Genomic DNA, 12,500 nt, shown 5'->3' on the forward strand with positions numbered 1-12,500 from the left:
AGATCAGGACGATGAGTATATGCAATATCATCCTTCACATAGAAGCCTACTCCCCGGCATAGGTGCAGCTTGGTTGGGACAAAAAGTTGTAACCAGATATCGCAATATTTAGGAGAGCCTCTTGATCATTCTTTAGCTTAGTCTCAGTTACACTTAATACAGATATGGGGAATGTAATTCGGATAGCATATTAACCAGATTATCAAAATTAGCCTGCAAGCTCCTAATATTACAATTAAGAAAGGAGAGTGAATTATTAGTTAGACACTTTACAATATCTTCATTAGCATGAAAGTCATGTGTAGTGAAATAATTAAAATTCAAGTCAGAGGGCATATGAAGATCAATATCTAAATTAGTAAGATGACCAATGTTGGAAATAGAAGAAGTTATATCGAGTCAAGGTAATGAGGCATAGCTGGATGGACAACTGGAGCTATCAAGATAAGGGACTCCTCCGGGACACCTATCACAAAACTTACAAGTATCAATAGAACTTATCTTTTAAGATGATGATGATGGAATATCAGCAGAGGAGTTGATAGGTATCACAGGAGAGTCAGCATTCTTCCTCAAGAAAATTTTTCCAGCATTAGTCCACAGGAACTTGTAACTGTTGTCTTTTTTAAATTTTAAGCAATCTTTGAAAAGTTCCTTATTCTTTGACGTTAAGCTTTCATTGATAAAGATCTTCTTATCAACAGGGAAGCCAAGGTCTGCCGTGGTGATAGATTTCAGCCTTTTCCTTGAACGATACAAGTTTTCCCTCGTCTCTCGTCTTACAAACTTTACTATTATGGCAGGGTCCACTGATGCCCTACTACTTGGAATTCGATGACTAATGGATATATCTTTCCTTTCCATTGGAATACCCATCTTCTCACTTAGCTGAAGTACAATGTTATTAGTTTCTTCCTCCTGGGGTTCCTCAGGGAGAGGAATGCCACGAATTTCAGTGCAGTCTCTTCTAGTATACTGCTCCAAGTCATTAAGACACTTCTGAGCTAACTTTAAATCATTTGCAGAACTTAATACTTGAGCTTTTAGGCTCACATATTCTTGCTGAAGTGCCTTATTTTTCTCTTGAAGCGCCGTAAGAGCCTCTTCCATCTTCTCACATTTCGTATTCAACGATTTCACCGTCGCTAATGCTTCCTGAAGTTGTTCAGAAAGTGGGCGCAATTTTTCATCTAAGATCTTCTCAAGTTTTTCCGCAGTAAGGTTTGGCATTGTTCTTGACATTAAAACGAATACACTGTATTAAGACACACAAAAACTCAACAAAGAATTAACAATATTGCAGGACATAAAAAGAAGACGTCCGCCATATTGCCTGACCGCTGACCGCTGACCGCTGACAGTATGAGTATTGAACAATACCTACAAAAAGTACAAGTATTTTTTTAAAGGGTAATTAAACTAGCTTCGGCCAAAATTAATTTATTTTGTCAATTTTTGTTGATGTTTGTGACAACCTTAAATCTTGAAAGTAAAAGTTCCAAGTGGTTTAATAATGAAGTTGGCTTAATGTTCAACTCTATTTACATGTAAGCAAACAGCGTCTCCTGGCTCATAAAGGGTAGTTAAGCAGGAAATTTCTAAAAGAATCCCATATACTTCATAGCATGATTATTCCTTTTTTCTTGACTGCTTATTTTATACTTTCATCATCTGGCATTTTCCATTATAATAATTGTTAATTTCTGAAATCTGCCATTCAGGTGTTTCCGGATTTTTTTTCTTTTAGATGCTTACAGTTTATGTCTTTAACCCATCATGGCCCTTTTCAAAAGAAAAGCAAGAGAAGAAGAGAAAGAGTCTAAGCAACAGACAGGTAAAGTGGTCTAAACTGAAGCAAGTTTCAATCTGAACCTAAATTTATCTGACTGAGTCTAAGCTCTTTGAATTGAGGTTTTCTGGCAGTGGTTGATGTACTGTAGTAGATACTACTGGTGCACTCTTAAAGGGGCTAGGTCACGCTGTTTTAGGTAATTTTGTTTAAAATTGTTAGTTATGAGCTCTAAACATCAAATTGGTAGAGCAAGAGTCTTTCATTTGCAAAATCACGGCCACATAACAATCGAGAATGATTTTCCAGCTGTTTAAATGGCATTTTGATATAAACTGATATAAATTTGAAAAAAGGTGGGCCGACGTTTTTCAAATTTACCCAAATGCAATCCACTGCAATCCTCCCCAGTTTTGTCCATCCTTGTCCCTTCTTAGCTTTCCTGTGCTTTGTTTGAGTTCTTCTATAGTTTTGAGCCGTTATTTTGTTATTTCAGTTAATTCTATGACCATTTGATCAATGCTGAAATTGCCTAAAATTTCGTGACCTAGCCCCTTTAACGTTTTGCCAATGAAGGACATCCATTTCATAGAGTCTTGCATAACAACAAAACCTGGGTGATGTTCTCTTTATGTGAGTGGCAAAGAGTGGCTAGTTTAGGTGCCTGCTGTCTAGAGGAATCCCCAAAAGGACCCATCAAATGGCCAAAACTGATTATGGTTTAAATAATCTTGTATTGTCTGCACTGTGTATGCGAATGCCACCTTTTAGTCATGTGCGGTTTGTTCATACATGTATGTGATTTTGACAGATGTTTTTGGCAATGAACAAAGTCAGCTCCTAGTTGCAAGCAAAAAGTTTCCATCTTCTTCCCAGCATTCTCATCAGACAAAAAGGCAATTTGACCTTGTTGGAAATCAAAGCGCAAAGAAAATTCATGCAATTGTAAAAATCAAATGTACAAAATATTGCACTAAACAGTGTGGAGCAAAAATGAGCAATTTTTACAAATCAGCTTTTTTGCTCTGTCCAAGGTGGTTTTAAAATGGATTATTTATTATTTTATTTTAATAGTCATACCATTTCAATTGGAGTATTATTATTATTTCTATTGTGTTCGTGTTCATTTTAGTTATTACCACTAAGAACTGTAATATGCAAGCTTAAAACTCATCCATGCAGAAGGAATTTTGTGTGTCAATTTTTTTATCAAAGCAAACATCTTGCTTATGTGGATAGGACAACAACAACATTTAGAAACTCTGCTTGGCTTGTGTACCGGGAATGAGCCTTGTGGTGGTGATACATAGCAAAATAAGCCAAGAGGGCTTGCAAACCTGTGAAACCTCTAAATTTACTCTCAAGATCAACTTTAACACACATGCAGTTATTTATCATTTAAAACGCTGACTCTATAGCTTTTCAGCAGATACAAATTTGCCTCAGTGCTTTCTTGCAATTTCGTCATTACATTTCTGTTGCACATTTTATCCGTGTGAGCTATGAATCGTAATCTGAAGACGAATTAGCCAGGAAATCCCTAACCCAAGCTAAGGATAGTCCACCAGATGCAAAGGATGGTTTTCGCTTTGAAACTGAAAAGGTGCGAATACAAGTCTGAATCAATCAACCTCTAAGTTGACCCCTGTTCTTGGTGTTTATTTGTTTTGCAGCTAGTTCTTTATGTCAAAGTGATATCATAGAATCCATAAGACAACTTTACAAAACGTGTGAAGGGGTGGTTTACCCATTTCCTTGGTGTGAAGGTTTCAGCTTCCAACTAGAGAACATTTTCACCAGACTTAAGATAGTCGCAAAAGAAAAGACACACGGAACGCTGACGAAAGAAATCACCAACATGACAAGTATTTTTACATCACACGAAGAATGCCAAGATTCACGGATTGTCCTGATTGAGGGTGAACCCGGCATGGGAAAGACGACCTACTGTCAAAAGCTGGCATATGATTGGGCAACTAAACAAGACCACCAATGGGATGAGTCTTTCCCAAGAGTAGAGGTGCTCCTGCTCCTCAGATGTCGTGACATTGATTCTAGCATCTGGGAGGCTATCGACGATCAAATTCTGCCGGAAGGAATTGACCCAGAGTTGAAAGAAACGTTTTTCCGTTTTGTGCTAGAAAACCCTGCTAAAGTCCTGTTAGTGCTCGATGGGTTAGACGAGGCAGACCCTCAAAAATTGGCTGTGTACTTTAGTCTTGTTCAAAGAAAGCTGCTCCCTGGTTGTCACATTGTTCTTACTTCTCGTCATGAAGCAGGAAATAAAGTAAGACCTTTCCCGGACACACTGTTGGAGATTGTGGGATTCACGAGTAGTGATGCGAAGGGTTTTATAAGGAAGTATTTTCGACCCGCAGGACAAATGGCAGAGAAGCTGATAGAAGTACTGTGGCATCAGCGTATTGAAGGGAATTTAGAAGAACTAACAAAAAACCCTTTATATACATCTCTTCTCTGTGTGCTTTTCGAAGATTTTGGCGGCGTTCTACCCAGCAACACAACACAGCTATACTTAGAGATTGTTCTCTTAGTTTTGATACGATACGAAACGAAGTACCGTTTACCAAGGAGTGGTGAAGACCTTCTAATAGTTTACAAGAAGGAACTGATGACCCTAGGAAAAATGGCGCAAGAATCTCTTTTTAAAGGAGAGGGGCATTTCGAAGATGTCGAAGGGAATTTCAAGAAAAGTCCGATCATTAAATTTGGCTTTCTCTCGATCCAGGCTGGCGGTAGCAAGAGAAGGCCTTGTTTCCGTTATAGCTTCATTCACAAGACTTTTCAAGAATTCTTTTCTGGTCTATATCTTGCATTTTCCATCCTTGATGGAGTCATAGACAAGAAATCAGTTCTGACCGACAAGAGATTCTTTGGTCAACTAAGACAAGTTTTCATCTTCATGAATGAAATCATAGCCTTGAATTCCGGAGATACATGTACTGGAGACCCAGAGGACGGCAGATCTTCAGGTAAGCAGAACTCGAAGTTATTCTAAAGTTTTGACTTGATATAGGAATGCCAGCGTTTCTCGGAAAACCTTTGTACTAAACTAGCTGATACATTGTAGCTTTGGAAGGAATCTTGAGTTAACTGAAATTGATTTGTCCATTTTATTTTCAAATACTTTGCCTGGCTGCTTTTCTACGCTTTCACAGGCCTTCACAGCAAACATCTCCCTTATTTCTTTGGATTTGTCTTGCAACTCCATTGATGATAAGGGGTTACTTCTCTTTCCGAGGTCCTCGCAGTAAACACCTCCCTAACCATTTTGTACATGTAGTTGTCTGACAACCCCATTAGTGATAAGGGGGCTACTTCCCTTTCTCAGGTCCTCGCAGTAAACACCTCCCTAGTTACTTTGGATTTGTCCGACAACTCCATTGGTGGCGAGGGTGGTAATTCACTTTCCCTGACCCTCACAGTAAACACCTCCATTACTACTTTGTATTTGGACGGCAACCACATTGATGATGTGGATCCGCTTCTTCCCTTTCTAGTCGCTTACAGCAAACACCTCTCGCATCCTTTGACCTTTTCAAGACGTCCGCGTAAGCATCAGGCACGCTTCGATCACGAGACATAAAGAGTGGCTTTCCGACTGAGACCCCAGCAGGGCATCAAGTTCATATTTTTTCCTATTTTTTCCTATTTTTTGGCCTGCTTCCTATTTTCTCCTATTTTTCCTTATTTTTTGGGGTCGGTCTTAGTGCAGGGGAACATTTTGAAATATTTGAGATAAAATTCTCAATAACATTGGTAAATTCTTCAAAAAAAAAGAAAGCTTTCTGTCACAAAAATGCGGAGGATTCATAGCCTGTGTGAATGATAACCTTCTGAAAATTCGTGCCCACACTTTGTCAGTGTTTTCCTCTTTGTTTTCGAACAATAGTTGTTTTATTAATATGCTATCTCTTTAAAGACAGTTTATCTTTATTCTTTATTGTAATGTGGAACAGAGCTGCTGTTGGCTTTGTTAAGAGGTTAGAGTTCAAGGAAAGTTTCCTATTTTGTTCCTATTTTGGGATGAGAATTCCTTTTTTTCGTATGTTTTGGCCACTGTCTTTCCTATTTTCTGAGTGTCATTTGTCACTTGACGCCCTGCCCCAGTTCACTCAAATGTGGTAGTGTCGAGATAAGTTAAAAGGGAAAGCATGTACACTTTTGGTTGCTTTTCGTGGCGTAAAAAAACTCTTGTGTATAAGCTCCCTAGTCTGCACATCTATCACTGAATGGTAATATGTTTGTAAACTTGGATCAAACTTCTCAAAATAACACGTGTTCTCTCTGTTACACCATTGCCAACCTCTGGAATTCATTACCCACTAATGTTAAGCGAATCACTCCTCTTTATAGATTTTGTCAGTCTGAGAATATTAGGAATTCTATGATTCAAGGTTATAATTTTGTTGTTAATTCTTAGGTAGTTAATAAATACATTTTAACTTTAATTCTTACTAGTTTGTGCAATAAGTCCTTTTAATCTAAATAATGGAATGTTGTCGCTGTTTCTTTTGCTCGTATTTTTGTTTAGGGTCATGTACAGAACTCAATTAGTTCCATAAACTATTTGGCATCCCAAGTTCCAAATAATTAGCATGGAATGAAAAGTTCAAATCTTCTTCTTATTATTTTTTTCTATTACAAGGTATGAGCTGATTTATAAGTCACCTTAAACCTTTTGCAGAAAGTATAGTTTGTGTAAATCAAAAAATTGATTTGATGGATGGCAAGTTTTAATCCAGGGTTTGAAACTCACCCTTTGACGCCTAGGTTCTTGCAAAATGCCGGACCAATGTTAGCTCAGGTCATCTAGACCTAATTTGATGGCTTAGCTCCCACGAGTTCACTGTAGTTCATTAGTAGAGCATGGCAGTTATTATACTGTACATGTAGGCTCTACTCCTTTGAAAAGTGTTTGGATCTTTTTTCGAGTATGCCCAAGTCATCATCGATGTATACACATTTCTTAATTTTTTTGTTCTTGTACAGATTCATCTGTTCCACTGGAAATTCAAGCCCGGGGCTCAAAGGCTGTGTATGCTTTTCAGAAGGCCATGCAAACTGGGGAGGTCAAAGTTTATCGTGGGCGTATCATGCTTCTTGGACAGGCCCGTGCAGGCAAAACAAGCCTGAAGAAATCTCTGCTCGGTTTGCCTTTTGACCCTTCGCAAAAGAGTACTGTTGGAGTTGAAGTTGATTCATCGACATGTGAAATTGAAGTTAAAGATCCATCGACATGTAAAATTGAAGTGGATCACGTCATAAACTGGACTCCAAGTGAACGAAAGAAGCTCGAGGAATCCGAGTTTGGGGAAGAAATAGCAAGACTAATTGCTAAAGATTTGGCCCAAACTGAAGCAGACAAGAAAAATGAGACTGCTGCAGTGTCACAATTGGACCAGGTCCAGGTATCGATATACATGTAATTGCCTAATCAAGTGAGACCTTACGTAAGTTTATTGCACACAAGATTGTGTACTGGTTATGGTTTTAAAGAGAAATAATGGAAACTTTTTACTGGGTTGCCATAGGCAATCCCGGTCGGAAAATGCGTAGCATTTCGTCGTTTTATTTTCCGTGTCGCTAAAAGTCTTGCCTGTCACTCCCCTGTTAAGTGGTGTCTTTGTACATAGTCTTCTGTGCGTATATTTTTAGGTTTGAGGGGGCTGGGGTAATGCGTAGATTTCTCTAGTGCACAAAGGAGAACATTTAATTTACCTGCAATGGCATCGAAAGTCATCGTAACGCTAATGGCGTTTTAGGGGATATTAAACAAAATATACCCTCATGGAGCTCAAGAATGGAACGTCAATTGGATGAGCAAGACAGGCGGTGAAAAATAAATATCTGGAATCTTTAAAGCGACAAGTAATGGTCTTCGACAGCAATTTCATTTTTCGCCGTTGGATATCAAGTGAGCTTTGTTTCTAATATTTTACTATTTGGTATTATATAAAACACTGAAACCAAATGGCAAATTTTTTAATGGATTTAACAAACATTGAAGGAATCGAACGCCTTGAATGCATCACAGTGTTTACTGAAGTCGCATCTTAGTTGTCTGGCAATTTACATTTATCTTGTACTCGACTCTGAAAAGGTAAAAAAACAAAATTGGAAATGTGACAGTGAATAATTATTTGAATGAAAGCTTGTTGTCTCTTTTGTGATTCATTATTTATGGTCAAGGTTTTTTCGAAAAGGGTTTGATGTGAACTGTTAGAAATTTATTTACTTGCATATGCTTTGTGAGACGGATTTTGTCTTGTTTGCACGCGTGCAATTGAAATAGGAAGTGTTTTTTGCGTCTAATAGCAAATATGTTTGTTTCAATATATTTCTCGCTGGAAAACGTTTTTGTGATTCCAGCCTTTGTGAATTTTAATATCATGTGTAATTTTCGAGCTTAACAAATTTGCATACCTAGGTTGAAATGTGATACGGGTGGATTTTCGCGGTAGTGCTCTGTTAGCAGCGGTGCGTTAGTCACGAAAATAAACAAGTCTGTTGGAAGCGTGCTTGAGTTTCAACAAAATGAGCCCCCAAATCAGTAAAAAACTGTGACGCCGATGAATAATAAAGTAGCTGCTATATCCAAAGCGATGGAATTACCTGGTGATAAATAACCTCGTCAAGGAGAGTAAATTTTTGATTTGGCGCAAACAGTAGTCAACCTCAAGAGTTGGGTGATTGTGATCTTTGTGTTGAATTCGCACATTTCTTTTCAAACTTTATAACACCTGAAAGAAAAAGAAAACTAACAAAAACAAAAACTCGGTATCTTGCCATCATTTGACACATGCTTCACTGTTTCGCGAGTAAACACGCCGCGTTAACTTGATCACGGCGCTGAATTCGATGTCATTTGCGATTTTGCGATTTTGCGATTTATTTGTGCAGCCAAAAGTACAATAACAAAATTCACCTTAGCAAAAATTTCCAAAATGTTTTTCGCCGATGGTAACTTTTTATATTCGCGGTTTAAAATTAATGTTGTTTTCATGTCGTAAATTTTGTTGCTGATGGCAAATATTTTATCCTCAATCGACCGTCCTGAAAACTTCTTTCTGCACTTCCTAAAACTGTGTATCAATATATATTTACTGTTGCATCAATATTTGTTTTGTATAAAGCAAGCTAACAACATCTGTACCTTACTTAGTACGCATTTTTGAGCGTTAAAATAGAATTTATGGCCCTATGCTTCTGTTACAAAGTGGTATATTTTTTGGTCACCCATCCAGATACTAACCCCGCCGGAGAGGGGGTAATTTCAGTGAACTTTTTTATTACAAAGCTGTCGGACGCTCAGAGTGCACGCTTAAACTTGTGGTGTAAAGAAGTTGTGAGGGAACTTGAAAATGATCAGCATGTCAGCCTAGAAGCCAATGTTTTTCGATTCCCTTTTATTTTCTTCAGTCTTTCTGGGTTTAGTACTTTGCTGGTAACCGCATGTCTTCTCAGTGGGTTATTTACGTAAGACTTCCACCATGGGAAAGGGAAATTTGTTACATTTATTGCGTGACGTGATGTTGGCCACTCCATTGACGAAAACAAAGCTCTCTAAATAACTTAATTATGCAACACTGTTCGAGTCGACTAGTCGATATAAAAAAATAAGAAAACAGATATTTTACCTTTAAAACATGTCCAGTTGAGGAAACCAAAGCTTGGAAGAGACCTGTAATAAGCAGTTGTTGAATTCGATTTCATGGAGATCGCCAATCGCTCAAACGTTGGGGAAACTGTGACAAATTCCATGATATTACTCCAGCGATTCTAATTTGATAATTGCGCATTTTTCGTACCAACCAAACGATATTTTGATTTAAAGTCTCTGGCTCGAATTCCATTGTATAGCCGTTTGCCTTGGCTTTCCTCGCGTGATTTTTGGTAGCAGCGGGGTGGTACGCGATTGCAAGACAAAGGGCCATTTGCAACAAACTGGTCACACGACTGATAAGTCAGAAAGGGAAAGATCGTGTTTGTCGGACTTAACGAGAACACACATTTTCAGTGAAAATACCACTTAAGGTAAAGATAGTATGACCATTTCAACACTCGAAAATTCCTTACTTCTGTTTATTTGTCTTGTACTGGAATTTTTCATTATTACGCGCCACAGAGCTCAGATTCCAATTTTTTACCAAGGGTCAAATAAGCGAGAATAAATGCGCAAGGGTTGAAATTTTCAAAATTTCATATTTCGAAGGAAGAATTTTAAAGTGGTTTGAAAACTTAGAAGACTTACAAAAATACAAGGATTTTTATGAAGACTGGGTGGCAAAGCGTCTTTTTCCCAATTCCCATACTAATCTTATAATTCCTTTCAACCGTAACAACACCAGTTTAAACGATATACTTACGAAAATCGGCATGGTGGCATATTTTCAGCTGCTCTTTTATTTCTGGAAAATCAGCAGGATCATCGTGTTTTATGAAATAAAGGTCACGTGACGAATTGTTGCAACTCTGTGCAATATAACTAAGGAGGTGTAGTGGAAGGTAAGTTGACAAAAATGTTTTTGTTCAGAAAATAGTTCACCTGCCTTCATCGCCACTGCCCAGCTAAAACTGCAATTTTGTTCTATTTGAAGCAATCTCTCTCTCCTTATTTTCACTCTTTCGACACGTACATTTCTACTATGGGCTGTGTTCGTGTGTTTCAACGAGCGTCTATGCTCCAACAACGCTTGGGTACTGTCTCAGTCCCGAGAGGCATTGCGTGATGGATCTCGCCAAACTGAAGTATGCGTCCCAGCTTCAGGAAAGTGCAGGCCTTCCTACATGTGTCCAAGTGATTGTCCCTGCTGTTGATGGTTCTTTCAGTTACAGTGTCACCAATCCAGCAAGGAGAGCTGGGCAAAGGAACCAAGAGGACCGAAAGATTTAATGCTAATCAGAAGTCCTACCTTGAGGCTTTAACATCAGCCTGGGTCACTAGGAGAAAGCTAAAACCTAATTTGGTCGCCAAAGAAATGCGGCGATGGCTCGGTTCAGACTTTTCACTACAACGGAATTTCTTTCTGCACAAAAAATTTTGTCTTTTTTTTCACGTTTTGCAGGAAACTGCGGCCGCAAGTACAGGTAATGGAGCAAGATGTGCTTGCTGTAGAGAAACAAGTGAATTTCACCTCAGCAAGTGACTCTGTGCTTTGGTCCCTGCACCACATCAGCCACCCTATTCAAGTTGTAGATCAGTACAATGTTTCCGCTTTGGTGAAATGCGAGGAGCTGCTTCAGGTGCTATGTGAGGGGTTGGAGCTGGAAGTACCAGCTCAGGCGGTTCGAAGGAAAGCGCCTTACACAGCCGTCCTTTAAGAAGTTGTAGAAAGTTGCCATTGTTCATTAAAATAAAGGGCCCTGAATATTAGAGAGTTTAATCAGACTACGGCAACCGTGACAGAACAAAATTTTGATCACAGGGATTGCAGCTAGTTCATGGTTATTCCAGCTCATTCAACTGAAAAGTGAACATAATATTAGCCATCCAGGACTGATCTTTAAGAAATGTTAAAAGCGTGGCCTTTAAGAAATGCGCAGAATTACATAGGGTGGTTTTTGATTATCTAGTTGGTCATATTTTGCATAGAGGGCTGTGATCAGCCGCTAAGGATGATCCCTTATTTGGTGTGCCATTGTTAAAGTAAAGAAAAAGAATAAAATGACTGAAATCAGTTTGCCTTTATGTGTTAGTGGGTAAATGTGAAATCTTAAATTTTTTGAAACTCAAGTGCAAAGCCATTGTCTTCTTTTGACGCGTTTTTCGACTATGCCGTTGTCGTACTTGTTCCTTGAACTCCCTATTATTAGCAAAAATACCGCTGTTTTTCTCTATTCCATTTTGTGGCCTTCAAAAAAGAAAACTTGAACATTTGAACAAAATCGTCATATGGATTACGCGAGAGAGATTTGATTGAGGAGTGGTGGTAAAGGCAGGTGAATAATCTTTTCTACAGAAACATTTCTTTTAATTACCTTGCACAACAACTCGTTAGTTAATTGCACAGAATCCTCTTGCAACCGTCTGCCCTTCCATTCTACTTCTAACCATTCCACCAACCTTCCCCCCCATCATGTGATAAAAGTGAAATCAAACGGCCCTACATGGAATTCGAGCCAGAGACTTTAAATCAAAATATCGTTTGCTTGGTATGGAAAATGCGCAAAACAGAAGTATGGAATTATCGAGTGTTGAAATGGTCATACTATCTTTACCTTAAGTGGTACTTTCACTGAAAATGTGTGTTCTCGCTAAGTCAAACACGATCTTTCCCTTTCTGACTTATCAGTCCATTGACACTACAACACTTTATCACGTAACAACAATGTTATGGTACCATGCATCAAAGGTGGCTCTAAATCCGCTCCACAGAATGTTTAAACTTTGCAGAAAGTTTCATTCTTGCATGCTGATTACATTTCAGAAACAAAATATGGAGGTCACCGAGTTCGTTTTTGAGATGTGGGCAGCTAAAGCCAAAATATGGGGTGTTTTTGCGGGGCTTTCCTATTACCACGGTAACTTTTTACGTCACAAAAATGACCGAATCTTTTTCAGCAATAATAAGTGTTTGATATGGTACCATAACATTGCTGTTAAGCGATAAAGTGTTGTAGAGTCAATCCTTCTGGTAAGAACGTTTCAAGTGTTGAAACTGGTTTGAGCCACCTTAAATTCTTTTCATTT

The 12,500-nt window shown here is 38.5% G+C and overlaps 2 protein-coding genes across 3 annotated transcripts in view; one reads left to right on the forward strand and one right to left on the reverse strand.

The window, feature by feature from the left end:
* Positions 1-504: 504 nt before the first annotated feature.
* Positions 505-1,230, reverse strand: LOC137986503 (uncharacterized). The gene has a single exon (XM_068833534.1). The coding sequence runs from the start codon at positions 1,228-1,230 to the stop codon at positions 505-507; it is 726 nt and encodes a 241-aa protein (XP_068689635.1).
* Positions 1,231-1,742: 512 nt separating this feature from the next.
* The window catches only part of LOC137986506 (uncharacterized), a 24,139-nt gene continuing 13,381 nt past the window's right edge, over positions 1,743-12,500 (forward strand). For both annotated transcript variants that reach the window (XM_068833538.1, XM_068833539.1), the window contains exons 1-3: positions 1,743-1,834; positions 3,463-4,779; positions 6,800-7,218. In XM_068833538.1, the coding sequence (XP_068689639.1) occupies positions 1,777-1,834; positions 3,463-4,779; positions 6,800-7,218 (1,794 nt within the window). In that variant the 5' untranslated portion in view covers positions 1,743-1,776. The remainder of the gene's footprint in view (positions 1,835-3,462; positions 4,780-6,799; positions 7,219-12,500) is intronic.

This window comes from Montipora foliosa, unplaced genomic scaffold, assembly GCF_036669935.1.
Source record: "Montipora foliosa isolate CH-2021 unplaced genomic scaffold, ASM3666993v2 scaffold_215, whole genome shotgun sequence".
Lineage (NCBI taxonomy): Eukaryota > Metazoa > Cnidaria > Anthozoa > Scleractinia > Acroporidae > Montipora > Montipora foliosa.

Bases quoted from the DNA above. Each gene is read 5' to 3' on its own strand.
- LOC137986503 (XM_068833534.1), bottom strand. From the start codon at position 1,230: ATGCCAAACCTTACTGCGGAAAAACTTGAGAAGATCTTAGATGAAAAA.